This window comes from Myotis daubentonii, chromosome 19 (assembly GCF_963259705.1).
Source record: "Myotis daubentonii chromosome 19, mMyoDau2.1, whole genome shotgun sequence".
NCBI lineage: Eukaryota > Metazoa > Chordata > Mammalia > Chiroptera > Vespertilionidae > Myotis > Myotis daubentonii.
Genome location: NC_081858.1, coordinates 5,382,219 through 5,401,460, shown reverse-complemented (window position 1 = coordinate 5,401,460; position 19,242 = coordinate 5,382,219). Strand labels below are relative to the sequence as shown.

The following is a 19,242-nucleotide window of genomic DNA, read 5'->3' as shown; positions in this document are numbered from 1 at the left end:
GAGGAACCCAGACTAGTAGCCCATGGCCATGGTAATAATTCTAATATAATAATGTCCCAATAAATGTTATTAAGAGAAAAACAAATAGTTAAAGTTGGCTGGACCTGAAAGAGTATTGGATGTTAGGAGACCAGCACTTCATTTATAAAGAGGATTCCCAAATGTCAACTCCCGATAAAGCTGTTTGGTTTTAGCTTCTAGTATACAATACTATAAACCTCAAAACACACAAAATGAAGAGTCCAGAGACTTTTAAGATAAGTAAGCTTTATTTCCTTGTTTCTCAAATAGAATTGGCTGAGCTGGTTGCTTTTTGGTAATTAATCAAAGAGACCAAATCCCATATCCTCGTCCGACTCCTCCGACTCTTCCTTTGCTTCAACCTTGGCTGGGGCTGCAGCAGCAGCGGGAGCAGCAGTGGTGGCAGCGGCCACAGGGGCAGCAGCCACGAAAGCAGATGGATCAGCCAAGAAGGCCTTGACCTGAAGCAAGGGGAAAAGTTCAGTCAAAGTGGTCATCCACAACCTATCAGCCTTTGTAGAGCTCTAGATTAAGAAACAACAAATTTCCAAGCCTCCCCTGAAAGTGACCAGACAGGATGACAGCTTGGGGACGACCGTGTGAGCTTAAGCCCAGCTCTTACCCATTAACTAACCCTCTTAGGATCTAGTGCAGCCGTGGGCAAACTACAGCCCGCGGGCCGGGCCATTTGAAATGAATAAAACTAAAATAAAAAAAAAAAGACCGTACCCTTTTATGTAATGATGTTTACTTTGAATTTATATTAGTTCACACAAACACTCCATCCATGCTTTTGTTCCGGCCCTCCGGTCCAGTTTAAGAACCCATTGTGGCCCAAGAGTCAAAAAGTTTGCCCACCCCTGACCTAGTGTCTCTTGTCATTTCTAAAGTCAAGGACACACATCCCATGCCCCCATCTCTCAAGTATACATTCAAAAAACGTTATCTGCACCCTAGCGGGTTTGTCTCAGTGGCTAGAGCATCGGCCTGCGGACTGAAGGGTCCTGGGTTCGATTCCGGTCAAGGGCACATGCCCAGGTTGCAGGCTCGATCCCCAGTTGGGGGCATGCAGGAGGCAGCCGATCAATGATTCTCTCTCATCACTGATGTTTCTATCTTTCTCACCCTCTCTGAAATCAAAAATATATCTAAAAACATTATCTTGCTATGAAAATACGATCATAAAAGCAATCACTCAGCAGGCTGCCATTTATCCCCCTGCTGTCAGACCCACACGGTCCCAGTAGGTTTTTACCTTTTCTGCAAGTGGGAAGGTGTAATCAGTCTCCACAGACAAAGCCAGAACTCGCTTATACCCATTGATGATAGAATGGGGTACTGAGGCAACAGTTGGGTAACCAATGTGAAGGCACACGCTGGCAACGTTGCGGACCCCCTGTGGAGAAGGGAAAATCACGTTTTAGGTGAGATCGCTTAGAGAAAAGAGAAGAGAGTGAAGTCCAAGCTAAGCTCAGTGGCAGGCTGACTTGCTGGGCTGGCACCTCAGTCTCACGCGGGGATACTTCACACCAAATGCTTCGGCAGGGCGATCACACCCGGTAATTCATAAATGCTTTTATCCTTATTCCCATCATTGGCATTACCATACCATCATGATGATTACTACAAAAGCCACTATTTTGTAAAAAATATAAACTATTAACATAACCATTGAGTTTCATGAGAGAAAAATGTTTGAATAATGCCAGATGATAACTTTGCATCCCCTAGGTGAGACTTCCAAAAAATAGTTAGAGTGAATCACGTGTTATTCCAAGCCCTAGAATAGCCCTATTTACCCAGCACTGTTCTAAGGCTTTATACTCATTAATTCATTCATTCTCAACAATCTTGTATCATTACTGCCATTTCACAGATGAGGAAACTGAGGCCAGACATTAAACTGTCCTTGGTTACACACTTGGTTTCAAAGGAGCGGCCAGGATTCAGTCTAAAGCCAGGCATACTCCCTCAGCCGTTAATGTAAGAGCCTGGAAAGGGCAACATGTACCTCCAGGAAGCGGGAATGCAGAGTTTCCTCTGTGATGTCAAGCACTTCCGGGTTGTAGATGCTGCCATTGTCAAACACCTGCTGGATGATCAGCCCAAAGGAGAAGGGGGAGATGTTGAGCATGTTCAGCAGTGTGGCTTCGCTGGCTCCCACTTTGTCTCCAGTCTTAATCAGCTGTACGTCACTCTGTAGGACAAGGTAATAAGTTAACACCTGAACATTCAGCAGGTTGACAGCCACCAAGGGGGCCTCCACTATTGGCCTGGCTAGTACTGGCAAGCCAGGTCCACTCACCAGGATTTCAATGGTGCCCCTGGAGATTTTAGTGGTGATGCCCAGAGCCTGGAAGAAGGAGGTCTTCTCTGGCCCGAGACCAGTATTCTGGGCTGGCACAGTGACTTCACACGGGGCAATGGCACCAGCACGGGCAGCAGCTGGCACCTGAACAAAAATAAGAAATATGAGTTCTCCCTCCACAGATACAACCGGAGAATTTGGCTTTTAAGGAACCAAAAGTGATAAGGTCTCTTGAGCCAAGCTGAGTCTCCTCTTACCTTATTGGCCAGCAGCATGTCCCGGATCTCAGTGAGGTCCTCCTTGGTGAACACAAAGCCCACATTCCCCCGGATGTGAGGCAGCAGTCTACAAAGAGAAGGTCAGCGTGGTCACCTGTCAGCACCATTCTTCTCCAGGAAAGGGGAGAAGGGCACAGAGGAGGACAGACAAAGATGCCCAGAGAACTGACTGACTTCTCCAGAGCCGGGTTGTTCTCCAGGTGTCCTCGGATGGCCTTGCGCATCATGGTGTTCTTGCCCATCAGCACCACCGCCTTCCCGCGGAGGGACATGCGGATCTGCTGCATCTGCTTGGAGCCCACGTTGTCTGCTCCCACGATGAAGCATTTTGGATAGTCATCCAGAAGTTGCTACAACAAACAGGCAAAAACAAGCCAAGTTTAACAGGAGGAAAGAAGGGGGACGGAAAACATCAGGAGATAGATCATTGTCCCGATATGCCAGGGTTGCGAGTTCAATTCCCAGTCAGGGCACATACAAGAAATCAACCAATAAATGCATCAACAAGTAGAAGAGCAAACTGATGCTTCTCTAAATATCAATCGATAAACAAAAATTTTTTAAAATCAGGAGAAACCAACCCCACAATGGCTGGTTTCCATCCCACTCCCTTTCTTCTATGCGTTTGAAGTGCCTCACATTGGGCCAACTCCTCCCCCTAGGAGCCACCTGGGTCGTAACACTGACAGATTTGTCAAAGATTTGCTTGCTGAGTATGGATAGTAAAAGCTGGGTTGGTACATTCAACCAGAAAAATTTTAATTTTAGCTCTCATTTTTTAACGTTTCCCAACTATGAGATATGTTTCTGACTCACTAAAATGACTTAACAGCAAAAAACATTCCACATAAGGCTGGATTTACAGCACTCAAAACACAGCGTAAAGCAAATGCAACAAAACCCTACTTGTAAAATCTAGGTTGTGGGTGTGGGATTATTGTACCATCCTGTTAAGCAGGGAGGACCCCCTCCAAGGCCTTCGTAAAGGGAGCGTTCATTAAGACACTGGGTTTCTTGACTGGCAGGACCTGAATGTGCACCAACTTGACTTTTTATGAGTCACTCACTGCCTCTCGCCTTCCCAAAGATGGGAGCAGAGAAGTGAGAGTATGATGAGCGCGGTCTGAGTGCCAGACAGACCTGGTAGTGAATTAACACCACTTAGCTCTTGGGAGCCAGTAAGTGCCCGAGCCTGTGTATCTGCAACAGGTGGGGGTGGCACGCAGACCTTTGGAAATCCTGAAAGGTTCAGCGAGATTCGCCTAAAATGACCCGATTCAGCAGCCCGGCACCTGGGAGCTGACGGCCCTCTTGGCCCGTGGCCGAGGAGCACGATGGCGGCCGCGACCCACCCCGCACTTACGATGATCTTAAGGAAGTAGTTGGACTTCCAGGTCGCCCTGTCTTCCCTGGGCATCGCGGCGGTGCGTCAGGGATTGCCACGCAGGGTTTAAAGACGATGTCACTGGGGAGAGAGAGGGGGCTCAAGCATCCCGCGCCCACCGCCCGCCGGTCTCAAACCCGAGGCCTATCTACGGAGCAGGCGGAGCCGCCGGCCTGGCCTGGCTGCGCGGCCACCGCGGGCAGAGCGCGAGCCTCGGCCGCAGCCCCGGCCGCATAAGCCTGGACCCCGCGGCCTCCCAGCTGCCCCGCAAAGACGCCCATCCTTCCCGCCGCCAGTCCCCGGCGCCATTCGGCAGCCACACGAACCTCCCACGAGGACGCCTGGCGAGAGGAAGGCCGTGCGCCGGCGCGCCCCTTTTATAAGGAAACGCAGCAGCCAATCAGAAGCCTTAGACAGCACCCCCACCTATTGGCTGGCGCCGACGCCTGTCTGGCGAAGCAGAAGGAACGCAGGCGGCCATTGGATGGCACAGCTGCCACTCCAGCCTACCGGAAGCCGCCTTCAAATAGGAAGTTAAGGAAGCGCTGCCTGGGGTTGCAGGCGCTCTCTGCGAGCTGCTTCCCTCTGCTGGGCTGGCGCTGCTTTGTGCAGGCGCTCGGATCTGTGGACTCGGTCCGGTCCGGTCCCGTTTCCCCGCCCCCTGGCAGCTCGCAAACTAGAGGGTGACGTTGCACAGGCCTTAGAAACAGAATGGTCCTTCCCCTAGCAAACAGAGGGATCACTTAAAACAGTCGGATGAAAAAATAAGTAAATTGAACAGTCGGGTCATTTCCTCATCTGTTCAAAATTCTTCAAAGGCTTCCCATTTCCCACAAAGTAAAAAGAGTAAAACTTAAGTGGCCTGCAAGACCCTACATCAAGCATGTCAAACTCACAGCCCGCGGGCGGTTTGCGGCCCACAACGAATATTTTTGCAGCCCAGCCAATATAACGGTATGTAAGAAACGTTTTAATAAAAATTTCATAACTTAATATCCTGTTATACTTAATTATTAATAACGAACTACAACGTTCACTAATGACTGATTACTATCATCGTGTTGCATTCATTTCCCTGCCTTACACGCAGGCGCACCATTTCTGTCCACTAATACTAGCAGCGAATATTTTAGCAGCCGATGGCCATCTCAATAGTCTTGGACTGACTTGTTTGGTGTGGGCAACAGAAACATTTCGCTTTCGGAGAACAAGAGAAATAGGTTTATCTGCGTTAACGCTTATTAATTTGTTCAGTTATTCAGTGTCCGGTAAGTTAATGTTCAAGAAAAAATATTTATTAAAATGTTCTATTATTTTATGTTAATGGTTACTCATTTATTTCAGCCTTTTTATTCAGCATGTCTCTAGCGAAATAAACCTATGTTTCTATGAAAATTGAAACTTTTTGTTTTTTTGCAGCCACATGAACTTAAACCTTGTTTATTTGGCCCGTGTTAGCCTTTGAGTTTGACATGCTTACCCTATATCATCCGCTCTCCACCTCTACTCCTATAATCGCGTCTCCTATTTTACTACTGACTCATTTCCTTCCAGCCAGACCATGTGCCCCTTGAGGGCTCTAATACAAACTGTTCCCTCTTCCTGGAAGGCTCCTTGCCTATATCCACATGTGTGACACCTCCATCACAGTTTGGCTCAAATATCACCTGCTAAAACAGGCCTACTCTGATTTGCTTTTTTTAAAACTACCACCCCCAAAAATTTTTTTAAATAATCACTCCCACTTCCCCCTTAGTGTGTTTTAGTTGTTGTTGTTGTTATTGTTGTTTTTGGTAGCACTTACACTTTGTAACACATTATGTAGTTTACTTATTATACTAGAGGCCTGGTGCATGAAATTTGTGCACAGGTAGGGTCCCTAGGCCTGGCCAGTGATCAGAGCCAATCGGGGCCTTGGGCTGCTGGCCGGGGCCTTCCTTCATTCAGCGCCGCCCCCTGGTGATCACCGCATGTCATAGCGAGCAATTGAACTCCCCGTCTCCCAGTTGAACTCCTGAGGGGACACATTGCATATTAGACTCTTATATACATAGTTATTTGTCTGTCTCTCCCTGCAAGAATGCAAGGCAGAAATTTTTGCTTTGTGCCTAGCACATAGTAGGCATATCATAAATATTTGTTTTTTAATATGTTTTATTGATTTTAGGGAGAAAGGAACTGCGAGGGAGATAGAAACATCGATGAAAGAGAAACATCTGTCAGCTGCCTCCTGCACACTCCCTACCAGAAATGGAGCGGCAACCTGGGCATGTGCCCTGACCAGAAATCTAACCAGTGGCCTCTCAGTGCACAGGACAGCACCCCACCAACTGAGCTGCACCAGCCCGGGCTCATAAATAGTATTTGTTGAACGTATGAATGCAGGGTTTGCAGTCGGATGACCTGATCTTCTTGTTCTTGGAAATGATTTCACCTTGTTGACACTGTTTCTCATTCCTTACCTGTAAAATGGGGTAAGAGTATCCACATTCTAGACTTGTTATGAGGATTACCTGAGCTATTTGTGAAGACTTAACACAGTTCCTTTTATTATACATTCATTCAACACTTAATGTACTCGCGAGTGTTTTTTAATGAATGAGCTTAGATCCTACGGCAGAAGACGTGTTTCTCCCTACCTTTACCTTTTGCACTTGACCAAGTTAGAAACCTCTCTATTTTGTTTTAAAGCCTCCTCGTGCCTCTGATGATGAGCCAGTTTAGAGAAATGCTGGAGTTGACTACTGCTAAGGTCGCTGTGTCATGACAAGGTATTGCTGCGTCATGACAAGGTATGACTGCTGCCTGCTCAGCGTTGTGCCGAGTACTTTGCGCACATTAGCGCTGTTGACATTTGCAACGATATCAGCACCGTCTTAGTATTTCCGTTTTATCGATGAGAAAATTCAGAGGTTAAATATTTTCCCCAAGTCCCTCAGCCAGTTAATGATGGCGCCAGAACTGAAATCTACAGAAAGTTCATAGCCCATGGGCCTCACTCTGCTGTAGTTCCTTCCAAACCCTGAGAGCCTCCCCCTAACACACTTTCCCAACAGTTACATACAGTTACCTTCCCAAGGACATCCTGGCTCTGATGACATAAATACTTCTAATTGTAGAACATCAATATAATGGAATACCATGAAACCATTAAAAAATGATGCAGATCTATATTTATTGACATGGGGAAATACAGAGTACACTTGAGTAAGGAAACAAATTACAAGGAAGTGTACCATATCCATTTCTGTAAGTAAAATAAATCAAACATGAGTGGGAAGGATAAGCCAAGTAATTACCTTTGGGTGAGGGTTGAAGGTAATTTTCACTTCTGAGCTCACTGTGAAATGGGCAGGGTTCAGACTAGAATTCAACATGCGGCTTTGGAGGGCCATTCCAAACAAAGGGGAACTGAGGCCGGAAGAGGGGTGTAGGGCGTGGGGAGGAGAACTGGGGTCGGGAGCAGGACTGAAGTTCTGGCTGACAAAAGTGAGGAAGCCTGCAAATAAGAAAATGACCACCAGGGGGAAGTAGAGACCAATCGCCAACTATCAGTCCGCCCCCTTCCGTTGACACCCAAAGTGTTGTGCCAGTACCTGGGGGGGTCAGGGGTGGGGGTCGGTCAGTGCAGGAACACTGGCAGAGGCAAGCCTTGAGTTCATACACCCTGTCTGCACTCAGGTTTCCTTCTGCATGTTGGTTCTCCTCCCTGAACCTCTTTCCCCATCTGCAAATGGGTGTAAAACCAGCCACAGGCCCACGTGAGGATGCCCGTGGGGAATCCAGGACAAAACTTAGTGCAGGCCCTGACCTAGGCAGGGCCCAATAAGGCTGCTCCCCAGCCTGCGCTGGCCAACAAAGCTCACATGGGAAGCCAGGAGGACCAGTGCTCACGGACCAGAGTCCTCTGGGGCAAGGGCCCCATCCCAGGGCTTTTTGCCTCACGTAAGGGAACATGGATGATCTATCCTCAAACTGTGGTGCTTGTGAGTCTAGGAGGGTTTGGTCTCTCTTCTCGGACTAAGTTGTTATCTCAGACCACAAAGAAAACACACCAGCACAGATCAAAATAATGGCAAACTTTATTGGCATAAATCACAGGAATTGAAATGAGGAAAAGCCAGGTTAAAAGTTTACAGGGAAAAAAATTAAAATCAATTCATCAAATAACCATTGACCCAGAGGGTGGACCCCAGAAACCCTTCCCTCTAGGAGTAGGGTCTAGGGCGGGTCACTGTAAACAGAGCAATAAGGCCTATGGGTGGAAGTGGAGACGGCAGACCTTTGACCTGCCCAGACCTGGCTGCTCCCAGCCCTGCCTTGAAGGAGGGACCCTCATCTGAAACCCCAGCGCACTGAGCCTCTGCTAGGATCTTACCCCCTGTAGACCCCACTGGGGCCCCCCTCTGCTGGCCAGGAACCCGGGCCTGCCCGCTCCTGTTTCATCCTTGGGGGAGAAAGCAAAGCTCTGAGGCCTTTCCATGGCTTCAGCGGATCCGTCCCTCCGTCCAGACTGCCTTGCAACGACCCGAGCCTTCCCCCAGCCCTCGTTTCCAAGGAGGGCAGGGAATTGGGGAAGTGATGCGCCCAGTGGCATCAACAAGACCAACGGTCAAAACCAGATCCCAGCTTTCCTGAGGAGGCAGGAGGAGCCCAGAGAAGCAGTGAGGAGGCGAGAGTGTTCGGGGGTTCTCTTGGGTGCCAAAGAGTTCACAGGGGAGCGGATGCTCCCAATGGCTTAGACAGGAAACAGCACCCCAAAGCATCCTTTCCCCTTCTCCTCACCAGGGAACAGGACGGAGGAGGTTCAGAATCCTAGGCCCAAAGGGCAAGACACCCTTAGGCCGTTTCAGTTAAGAGCTTGCTGGCCTGGGGAGTAAGGACGGGATTTCAAAATACAGCAGTTTACAAAACAGTCCTGGGAGCAGTGAAGGAAAGAAGGGGAGTCTCAGAGCTGCTCCCACTTCACCTGCTTATGCTAAGAAAAAATAAAATACAAATGGCTTCCCCACCCCAAGCCCTCAGTACAAAGCGAACCCTGTCCCACAGCCACTGCCCCACAGGACTGGTGGCGGTGGACAAGGAGGAGAGTACAAAAGGGGATGTCTTTAAAATCTCTTCAAAATCATTTTGTATAGAGAAGTAAAAGCAACTCAGATGATAGGAATTCAAACCTCAGTGTAGAAATCTATCAAAGTCGGCACAGTGTCCAGGCTCGAGGTGAAATGCCCCCCTCCCACCGTCTGAGACGGAGGAAGTGACTATAAACATTATTGCTGGAGAGTCTGTCTCAGTAGAATCAGAGCAGATATGGGCAGGGCAGTCTCCCCGGTCTGGGGAGACTGGAAGGGCAGGAGGAGCGCCAGGAACCTTCCGTGGCCCCTGGGCACTGCGGCCCTCGGGTGGATTGATGCTGGCATTGTCTGGAGGGAGCGGTGTCCCCCAGGATTCTCAGAACAAGGATAATTTGGTCGGACGGAAATAAAGATAAAAAGAGACCCCATCTGACCCTGCCTGCCCGCCCCCTGCTCCACTGCCAAAATGAGTAAGAGATGGCTCCAGTGTGGGGTGCTGGCCAGGCCAGGCGGGTTCGTGGGGTGGGGCCCCCAGCCCCCCTCCGGGGAGGACGAGGAGCTGGCAGCCTGGGGACAGCTGCAGGAGGAGGGGGAGGCCCAGAGACCCTGGCAGAGGATGAAAAGCAGGGGGCACCCTTTGAGCCCTCTTGCCACCCTGCACAGCCAGGACACGGGTTCCAGTTTCAGTCGGGCTTGGCCCTGCAGCCCTGGGCGAGGCCTCTGGGTCACAGTAGCGGTGGGGGAGGCTGGGCCAGGGGACAGGGCAGCTGGAGGGACGAGGGCCCTAGCAGAAGAGCTTGAGGAAGCAGTTCTGACAGTAAGGCTTGTCGTTCTGCTCCTTGAAGGTGCCCTTGTTGAGCTGCTTGAGGCAGAAGGCACAGACGAAGTGCTCGGGGTGGAACTTCTTGGCCATGGCGGTGATGCAGCGGCCGGTGATGGGCTTCTGGCAGCCGGAGCACAGCGAGCCGCGCCGCTCGTGGTAGTGCACCTCGCAGTAGGGCTGCCCGTCGTGCTCGAAGAAGCTGCCGTTGATGAACGGCGTGAAGCACTCCTGCCGGCGGAAGAGGGGGTGAGGCGGAGGAAAGGGGGCTCAGCTGGGGCAGGGGCTGAGGCCGCTCCAGGGACGATGGGCAGGAGACAGTCGGGGTCACCACATTCCCACTGGCCGAGCATCTCCTACGTGCCAAGTGCTGTGCGAAAGCCACTGAATTCCCAAGAGACGGAATGAGGCGTGAGAGCTAAGTGACTTGCCCGAGGTCATGCCGCTACGAAGTGGCACAGCCTGGAGTTAAACATAGGTCTGACGCCTGGGCACCTACCCAGGAGGCTGTACTGTGTGCCCCGAAACCCTGGCGCCGAAATGAACAATGTTTCCCAAACTTACTGGGTCGGAGGGCCCTTGCTGATCCCCAGTAACAGGTATGGGCTCCCCCCCAGATTGCAGCTTAAAAACCAATGGCCAGTTCCTTGGAGCTGCGAGAAGCTTGCGTTCTCCCATTGAATCCTTCTGAACGGGACGGGCCGCCACACAGGACGAGGCTGGAGACACATGCGCTTGCTCCTGGTTTCTCCCACCTCAGTACAAGCCCTGGCCCAGACCCTGGGCTTGAGGAAGTGTCCCCCTGCCTGCTCACCCCATTAATAACCGCGAACAAAGCCTCCAAGTTGGATTCAGAGAGCGCAGTGAGGGAGGCCCTTCTCTCCTGGCTGCCCAGTGCCCCCCCCCCCCCTTTTTAAATATATTTTTGATTTCAAACAGGAAGGGAGAGGGAGAGAGACAGAAACATCAATGATGAGAGAGAATCACTGATCGCTGCCTCCTGCATGCCCCCTACTGGGGACTGAGCCCACAGCCTGGGCATGTGCCCTGACCAGGAATTGAACCGTGACCTCCTGGTTCACACGTCAATGCTCAACCACTGAGCCACGCCGGCCGGGTCGGTGCCCCGCAGAAGCGGGCGCAGGGTGCTCCTTACCCGGCACACGAAGCACTCGGGGTGCCAGAGGGTGTTGAGGGCCGAGATGTAGTTCTCCAGGATGGCCCGGGCGCAGCCGCCACACTTGGGCGCGAACATGTCAAAGTAATCCTTCCGGCAATAGGCTTTGCCATCCTTCTCGTGGAACCCTGAGGAGCGGGTTTTGTGGGGCAGAGTGAGGGCCTCCCGAGGTGGAGCCCTGACCAACCTCAGCAAAGCCCCCTCCCTGACGCTCCCGGGGCAGCCCGTGAGCCTGCTGTCGTACCTTCAGGACCGAAGAAGGCGCCGCACTGGGCACAGAAGAAGTGCTCGGGGTGCCACGTCCGGTCGAGGGCTGTCACCACTTTCTGTGAAAGCGACTGCGGGGTCAGAGCCGAGCTGCACCCACAGGGCAGATCCCCCCGCCAAGAGCTGTCCTTCCCACCCGGCCCAGCCCCGGCCAAGGGCAGCGCAGAGGCTGCCAGGATGGGGTCTCCCCTCACTGTGCTCTGAGCACCACGAGGATTCTGATGCCCTGCAGGAGGTGACATGCCAGACCCTCTCCTTTGATCCTCAGGGCGGTTGAGGTCACAGGCTCTATTGTGAGCGTGACTCCCATTTCATAGGAAGAGACTTGGGCTCAGAGGCCAGGCGTTTCCCTAACGTCACACGGTGGGAGAGGGAGCCGGCACCTCACGCCTCACCTCGGAGTCTCCGCAGAGGGTTCTGGGATGGAGGTGGGGGGCCTGCGGGCACTAGGACGGTGCCAGTGCATCAGGCCTGGGTCTGAATCCCAGCTGTGAGCTTGGGCCTGTGACAGAGCCTCTGAGCCTCAGAGGGCACACCCTGCCCCTCGGAGGGTGACGTGAAGCTGAATGAGCCAGCGCTGCCCTCCCCGCCGTGCCCGGAACTCACATCCAGGATGGGGCCGTTGCAGTAGTAGCAGCGCGGGGAGAAGAGGGTGTGGTAGTCCTTTTCACAGTAGGGCTGCCCGTCCCGCTCAAAGAAGTTCCGGGACCCGATCTCCTCCTGGCAGTGGGTGCAGACGAAGTGCTCGGGGTGCCACGTCCTCCCCATGGCCGTCACCACCTGAGGAGGGAGGCAGGCTGTGGCTCAAGGCCCTGGCCTGCCACGGAGCCCCCTTCGGAGGAGCCAGGTCCCTGTGCCCACCTACCGCTCTCCCCACCCCCCACCCCTCATCACCTGCCCGGCGATGGGCTTCTTGCAGGCCCCGCAGACTCCCTTGGCGACTGTGGCAACCCCCAGTTTGTTCAGGTCGGACTGCAGGCTCCCCAGCATGCTGTCCAGCTGGCTCCCGGGCTTTGGGGGCTCCCCGGGGGGAGAGCTGCTCCCTGTCTTCCCCTGGGCCATGAACTGTGGAGAGAGAGGGCAGGTCAGGGTTGGGGCTTTTCTCCCTCCTGAACATGGGCCGATGGAGGCAAGAAGTGCAACCTCCGCCAGGGGCCTCACGAGCCCTTCAGGTGGGAGTGACATCGCAAGACTTCCTGGTGTCAGGACGCCTGGCACCGCACTGGCCTGACCCGGGAAACACGGGAAACACGGCACGCAGGGCCTGAGCCCAGCCTTGGCACTGACCCCTCCCTCGTCCTGCCCTTCGGGGCTGCTCTGCCTGCCACTCGGAGGCCAGCCAGCCGCCCAGCACAGCTCTCCATCTGCTCTCTGTTCCAGGCCCTGGATCTTAAATAGGGGAGAAAACGAGGGTAAGAAAAAAATAGTTTTAATTGAGGAAGAAACAAAAAGAGACCCTGTTGTTGGACCATTTCACAAAGGGAATTTCGGGTGAGCGGCTTTTCTCCCCACTGGCAGTACCAGCATCAGGAGGAAAGGTCTACAGAAAGTCTAGAGCGTCCCAGGGCGAGGAGAGAGAAGGGAAGGTGAGCCAACCACAGGCAGGGTCCCGGGAGGGAGGGGCCTGAGGCCTGAGAGCAGAGGCTTCCCACGTGCTGGGCCTGGGCTGCAGGGGAGGGACGGGCTGGGGTCTCTTCTGGGCCTGGCTTTCTCGGTGGAGCTGGGACAGGATGGAGGGGCAGAGGGAGGGGCAGGCAGAAGGGAGCCCACAGGCAGGCAAGAGGACGCTGACATGCTGGGGCGGGAGTGTGGACGTCAGGTTAAATGAGGTCCAGAGTCAAGGCCAGGTCTCCAGGAAGGACGCGGTCCTGCTGGGCTTATGGACAGAGACCAGGTGTGTGTGTGTAGGGGGACGCGTAGGGCTCATGCCGGGGCCCAGGGCCTGCCTGCATCGGGGGGAACATCGGGTCCTCGTCGGTCTGGCAGCCCACGGACCTCACGGTGGGGGGTGCAGGAAGGGGCGAGGCGGGCCCCTGCACGTCCTCCTGCGGCCCTGCCCCAGCACTCTGAGCCCCAGGGGACCCACAGGGAAGAGCTGAGGGCCCCAGGGTGGAGGGGGCAGGCAGGCTGGGCGGGGGAGAAGGGCTGCTGGCCGCGGCCTCTCTGTGATGCTGGAGGAAAGGGGCAGGAGGAGAAGGCAGAACAGAGAAGGTTCTTCTCAGGGGGACGGGAGAGCCGGGAGGGAAAACCACCTGGGGAGAAGAAAGGAAGGAGGGCGATGAGAAAGGCGAGGAAGCACCAGCTCAGCCAGCAAGGGCACCGAGAAGCCAGGTCCCCAGCTCCCCGGGCCTTCCCACTCTGCCCCGTCTCTCCAGGGCCACAGGATGCAGGACCCCACACACCAAGCTCCCCTCTGGCCAGGATGCCCGCAGCCCTGGTCCTGGCCGAGCCCTGGGCATCTCCCTGCTACCTTCTCTACCAGCTGCCCCTCAGCCCGCCTCCCTCGAGGCTGCACAGTGATGACGACGCCCTCCGTCATCCAGTCCTCGGTGGAGGCCCCCGCCGCCCCCGCCGCCCCCTCCGCCTCCGGCTGGATGCCCAGCCGCCCCTGCAGCTCTGCGATGAGCCGCTCCTGGGATGGGGTCCTGCTCATGGTGGCGGGGTCCAGCCGGCGGCGAGGGGAGGGCTCCCGGGACATGGGGTGCGCGTGGCCTGTCTCCCGGCTCCTCCTGATCACGGAGCGGATCTGAGGGGGGAGGGGGAAGCCGTCACAGCCCCACTCTGGGCTCTGCCAAAGCTGCTCAGTCCACACTCGGGTGCCCGGGCAAGGGAGGGCTCAACAAAACGGCCAAAGACTGAGGTGGGGCGGAGGCAGGTGTCAGCTCTGACCTTGGGCAAGACACTTCACTTCCGGGGCCTCGGCTCCTCCATCCTTGAAATGGGTTCGTACTTTCTGGCTGCCCTAGAGGGTTATTATTACTATGAGGATTATTTATTTGAGAGCATGTAAGTGAGGGCTCTTAAAAAGACATAAGGTTTTTTCTTTCTTTTTTTAAATTTGTAATAAAAACTGTGGTCATTCCTTCCAAATCTTCTAACCAAATTTTTTTCTTGTTTATATTATAACCTACTGGTTTGTAGTGGTTTTGGTGTTTTGTTTCTATAAAGCAAGAAGCAAGTAACAGCAGCCATGCTCACTGAGGGCAGGTGCTGCACCCGGAGCGCCTCCAGGCGTTAGTTCATGGAACCCTCCGGACAACCTGCGGGGAAAGGTCTACCTATACCCCCATTTCAAAGATGAGAAACTGAGGCTGGTGGGAGGTTGCCCAAGGTCACACAGGTAGCGAGTGGTGGAGGCAGGTTTGTATTCAGTTCTATCTGGTCCCAAAGCTCATGCTTTCAACCATTTCGTGACCATCCGGATGTCAGGGGAGCTCATCGAAGGGAAAAGGCTGTAAACAAGCAAGAAGCGGGTTGTCACTCAAAGCGATGCCCAGGCCGGGAGCTGCGCTGGCCCCACGGTGCCCAGGCAAGAGCTGTTCGTCGGTCACGGGCCACGCTGGCTCAGGACGCGCTGCCCAAGCAGACATGCGCAGCGGGAGGCGGCATGCAGTTAGCCAGAGCGGCCCACTCAGGCCGCTGGGACCAGGCCCAGCCGCAGTGCAAGCTCGCGCCTGCCTGGCCAGAGGTGGAAATCCTCTCGGTGGTGGGCGTGTCCGGGACCACGGCCTGTGGAAGCTCCAGCTGTGCCCTCTCTGCCTCGGCAGCAGCTTCAGCGGTGCCCACTGTCCTCCGGGCTGTCTCGGGTCCCTGGGTTGGCCGGATCGGGCTTCGCCGCACGGGCATCTCTCCACCCAACTGTTCCTGGTCCACAGGAGCCGGGCGGCTGCCCTCTGGCCCCGCGGGCTCTGGCCTGGTCCCCTCCTGCAGCTGTCCACGTTCCTTCGTGGGACTCCAGGTATCTGGGAAGACGACCTGATGGTCTATGGCCACGACAGCTGGCTCCGTTACTTCCTGGAAGCTGGGCGTAGCTCTGTGGGGAGTCTCTGGCCTGAGCGCCTCCAAAGCCCACGGCTGCTCCCACGTGGCAGCCAAGGCCTCCTCTGGGTACGCAGGGCTGGCTGACAGCCCTTGGGGGTCTCCAGGCTCCTGGGGACCTGCACACCCAGCTTGGGGTCGACTGTGGCCTGGGGGAGCCCTGCAGAGCTCACTCTTGAGGTTTAGTGCGTCCCTCCAGCCTCGAGCCTGGCTCTCTGCACCAAATGGCCCCAGAGAGCCCTCCGCAGAGGGAGACCTTGAGTTGGGGGTGCCAGGCGTCACCGCGAGGCCAGCCAAATCAAGCCAGCTGGGGGCCACAGGAGGTAAGAGGCCCTGCCCTTCCTCATCATCCTCACGGCAGAGGGCCTCTGTGGTGAGACCGTGGCCTCCAGAGGAGGGTTTAATAGTGGGTGGCAAGAGTATAGAGGGCCCAGGAGGAGGAAGAGGAGGAGGAGGAGGAGAAGGAGGAGAAGGACGTATGTGGTGTGAGGATGGAGCTGAGCTGGGCGGCAGCCCCAGGGAGTTCAAGGCCACAGCAGAGGAGCTGGTCTGGAGGAGGAGAAAGACAAAAGGCAGAGGGAAGAAGACAGAGAAACAGGAGAGGTGAGGAAGGACGCTCCCTGCAAGGGGTGGGCTTGACCTCAGCTCTGAGAGCCACCGTCTATACTGGCGGGGTGGCCGCAGAGCTGACGTATGAGGACTGGGCCTCTCAGGAGACCCCGATACCCAACACGGTGTTCCTGGGCAACGTGTCCTTGGCCCCATCAAACCCAGGCAGCAGGCACGCCTCTGAGCAAAGCCTGGGAGCCACCCAATCAGAGTAGGCACGAGGGAGAGAAGGCTCAGTGTGGTGGCCGTCGGAGAGAGTGACCAGAGAGGTCAGTCCAGGCACCATCAAGGGACAGTCAGCCACAGGCAGCTGCTCTGGTGCCTCCAAACCAGAGACCAACCAGATTCTCGGCGTGGTTTCTCCCAGACAAACCCATCTTCCCTACATCCCCGAGACCTTGCTCTAGACGCGCAGCTAGAGCCAGCTCAGCTTCCCGCGGGCACCACGACGCTGGCGCTCAGAAAGCCCCGTTCGAAAGGGCGCGGGAGCAGGGCTTCCTTAGGCCAGTGCTGGTCCAGCAGACTTGCGCCTGGCTTTGGCTGTTCAGAATGGCCAGTAGCTCGCCCACCCACTGCAAGCCCCACTCCCATCTCCCACCAAAAACCCCAGCTGAAGGGAGGTTTGGAGGCACCATCAGGGCCAAGAGCGCATGGACCACTTGCTCCCCTTCTCAGATTCCCCAAGTCGTACGCCAAAGTTCGACCCGCACGGAAAAGTGTTCTCAGCAGTTGCAGGAGAGGTCGGTCAATATCAGCCCCACGGGGCACCGCATCATTCGATAAAACACCTGGCCTGGCAGGCAGGGGGCGCTCAGAGGGGAGGAAGGGGCCGCGTGCGGACTGGCCCAGCTGCCCGACATTAGGTTTCCCACAGACAGAACCTGAGGGATCAGAGGCCCGTGGAGAAAGCGGGGCAGGACGGGAGGCTGGCAAAGGAGGCCTTGGGTTCAGAAGCCAGAGGCAGGAAGAAAGAGGACATGCTGAGGATGCCAGCGTGGGAGATGAGCTCCAGGGCAATGACCGCTCAGGCACCAGCTCGCACGGCCCCCGTGGCCAGCAGAGAATGCCCTCCCCCACCAAGAGCAGCATGGACACAGGGCCCTTTGTTTTACCTCCGTCCCGGGAGGGAGGAATGCCTCGGCCTTCACAGGCTGCGAGGCAGCTCAGTGCCCACCGCCTGGCTGAGCCCTCCCTCCCCCACACCCTGGCCCGGCCAGGGCACTGTGGGGCCCCTGGCTCAGGGCAAGGCACCCAAACGGAGGGGCTGAGTTCCAGCTACTCACACTGAGGTATGGAAAGAGAAGGATGGGAGACACGGGCAGGGAAGAAGGGGCTTCAGGCACCTTAAAATCCGACAGGGAAGCCATCAGCTCGTCCAGCTCCCTGGTGGCGGAGGAGGCCGAGATCCGTGTCTGCTGCTGGCTGGAGGTGACGCGCTGGGGGCTGCTCATCTCGCCATGGCTCACAGTGATGGCGGGGCTGCAGACAGGCACGAGTCAGAGGGAGCCCCAAGTCCAGCCCCAGGCTCCCCCCCACGCGGCCCTCCCCTCCTCAGGAGATCAACATGTCAGCTCTGACATTGGGGTCCCACCCCGCCAACCCCGGGGAAGCCCACTAGCTCCTGATCTCTGCTGGGGAGGAGGCTGCTGTCTGCCAGGGGGACAGAGCTGAGGTGCGCGGACATGGGAGAAGGGAGGGCCGCTCAGCAGCAACGTTCCCAGGAAGACGCCTCTAGTCCTCCAGCCCAAGTTCAAGCTTGCCCGTGACATCAGCCCGAGCCGTGTAGCACTGCATGTACATGTGTGAGAAGAGCTAACACTTAGAAAGCATGCACCATGTACATCACCTGCTATGAGGCAGAAACCACTCCACGTGCTTTACATGTATGATTGGGTCGACCCCATGGAGGCAGGCGGCCCTATCCCCATTATCCACACCCCCTAATCCCATTTTACAGATGGGAACACTAAGGCTTGAGACACTTCGTAAGGGCAGAGCCAAGGTCTGAACCCCATGTGTGGCTCCAAAACCTGTGCTGATGGCCACTAAGCTATAGGGGCCCTCAGCATGCGTGATGTCCATCCTTTCCGATGGACAGTGGCTCCAGGAAGGCCGGAATGGTGTCCGTGTGACTCGTCACTATCCCCCCAGAGCCTGGTGCAGGGCCTGGCAGACCACAGGCTCTTATGGAGGGAACAGGTGACATGGGGCTAAGTGGGCAGGCGTGGAGCACGGGTACTGATGAGCGAGCCGCCCTGGCGAGCCCGGGGCACTCACACGGGGCTGGGCACGGAGCTCTCCAGCTCGTCCAGGAGGCTCTCCACGCTGGGCCGCACATCCTCCAGGCCCCGGGCCCCGTTCCGCTTGGGCTTCTCTTTCACCAGGGGCCCGGCGCTGCCCGCCAGCAGGCTGCTGTTCTCCGGGGCGCCATAGTGAGGGCTCAGAGCCCGAGGCAGCGGGGGGCTCGCGTTGGCCTCATCTTGGGAGAGGGAGAGAGAAAGACGGCTCAGCCTGAGCCCTCTCGGGATGAGGCAGGCCTGCCCCGGGACCCAGCCCCACCTGTGGGGAAGCCTGAGGGGCCGTGCTGCACAGCGTTCAGCTCCAGCAGCAGGCGGTCCAGTTCCGAAAGGTTGCTGCCCAGGGAGGAGCTCATCACGTTGGGTGAAGGCTCAGCCGACTTCTGCTTGTTGGGGAAGCTTTGAGAGACAAAGGGAAGATCACACTGAGAGACACTCCCAGCTCTGGCCACCCCCGATTCTCCAGGAGAACAGGCAGCGGGGGACGAGGTCTCCACAGCAGAGGACTGAGAGTGGGGAGGGGTGTGGTAAGAAGAGGGGAGGGAGGGAGGCCTGCCTCCCCGTTCCTCAATGACACGGGTGACGTGACGTGGCCGCTGGCTTTGTATGGAGGATGGAGATGGCCCTGATCAGGCCACCAGGCCATCAGGAGGCACCATGAGCGGCTGGGGGCCTCGGGCCTTCTGTGATTTGGCCCAATGACCCAAGGCAGAACCCTCACGGGCCCTGGCCAGGCCTCATCCCTGGCCTCGGCTGCCTCCAGGCCTGGCCGGTCCCAGGATTCCCAAGCAGGAGGGGAGGTGAGCAGCAGGGCTGGGGCCGTACCTGTAGACGTGCTCTTCCTCACCGGCCCGAGCGCACGGAGGGCCCAGGCCGTCCTGGGGGATGGAGGCGCTGCAGGGTTTGGCACTGGAGCCGTAGGCCGGCGGCAGGGGCTGGGGCTGCGGGAAGGAGAATGCTCAGAGCCT

At 55.9% G+C, this 19,242-nt stretch overlaps 2 protein-coding genes across 10 annotated transcripts in view; both read right to left on the bottom strand.

The window, feature by feature from the left end:
* Positions 1-247: 247 nt before the first annotated feature.
* RPLP0 (ribosomal protein lateral stalk subunit P0) lies at positions 248-4,168 on the bottom strand. The gene is made up of 7 exons (XM_059677030.1): positions 3,971-4,168; positions 2,782-2,957; positions 2,587-2,674; positions 2,327-2,473; positions 2,033-2,218; positions 1,277-1,417; positions 248-482 (listed from the first exon to the last, which is right to left on the bottom strand). Exons 1-7 carry the CDS (start codon positions 4,022-4,024, stop codon positions 321-323), a joined length of 954 nt encoding a protein of 317 aa, XP_059533013.1. The 5' UTR covers positions 4,025-4,168; the 3' UTR covers positions 248-320.
* A 3,887-nt stretch (positions 4,169-8,055) lies between these two features.
* The window catches only part of PXN (paxillin), a 46,545-nt gene continuing 35,358 nt past the window's right edge, over positions 8,056-19,242 (bottom strand). For 3 of the 9 annotated variants that reach the window (XM_059676528.1, XM_059676533.1, XM_059676534.1), the window contains exons 3-15: positions 19,100-19,215; positions 18,537-18,673; positions 18,255-18,456; positions 17,321-17,456; positions 15,009-15,917; positions 13,801-14,076; positions 13,277-13,582; positions 12,618-12,719; positions 12,225-12,395; positions 11,937-12,110; positions 11,308-11,389; positions 11,043-11,191; positions 8,056-10,117 (exon numbers count right to left, since the gene is read on the bottom strand). In XM_059676528.1, the coding sequence (XP_059532511.1) occupies positions 9,851-10,117; positions 11,043-11,191; positions 11,308-11,389; positions 11,937-12,110; positions 12,225-12,395; positions 12,618-12,719; positions 13,277-13,582; positions 13,801-14,076; positions 15,009-15,917; positions 17,321-17,456; positions 18,255-18,456; positions 18,537-18,673; positions 19,100-19,215 (3,027 nt within the window). In that variant the 3' untranslated portion in view covers positions 8,056-9,850. Of the gene's footprint in view, positions 10,118-11,042; positions 11,192-11,307; positions 11,390-11,936; positions 12,111-12,224; positions 12,396-12,617; positions 12,720-13,276; positions 13,583-13,800; positions 14,077-15,008; positions 15,918-17,320; positions 17,457-18,254; positions 18,457-18,536; positions 18,674-19,099; positions 19,241-19,242 lie in introns of all 9 variants that reach the window. The other 6 variants (XM_059676530.1, XM_059676531.1, XM_059676529.1 and 3 more) reach the window with 5 other exon arrangements.

Bases quoted from the DNA above. Each gene is read 5' to 3' on its own strand.
- RPLP0 (XM_059677030.1), bottom strand. From the start codon at position 4,024: ATGCCCAGGGAAGACAGGGCGACCTGGAAGTCCAACTACTTCCTTAAG. The intron at 2,675-2,781 runs GTCAGTCAGTTC...TTCTCTTTGTAG, and splicing joins AACAACCCGGCTCTGGAGAA to ACTGCTGCCTCACATCCGGG. The intron at 1,418-2,032 runs GTACATGTTGCC...CCTTCTCCACAG, and splicing joins TGCATTCCCGCTTCCTGGAG to GGGGTCCGCAACGTTGCCAG.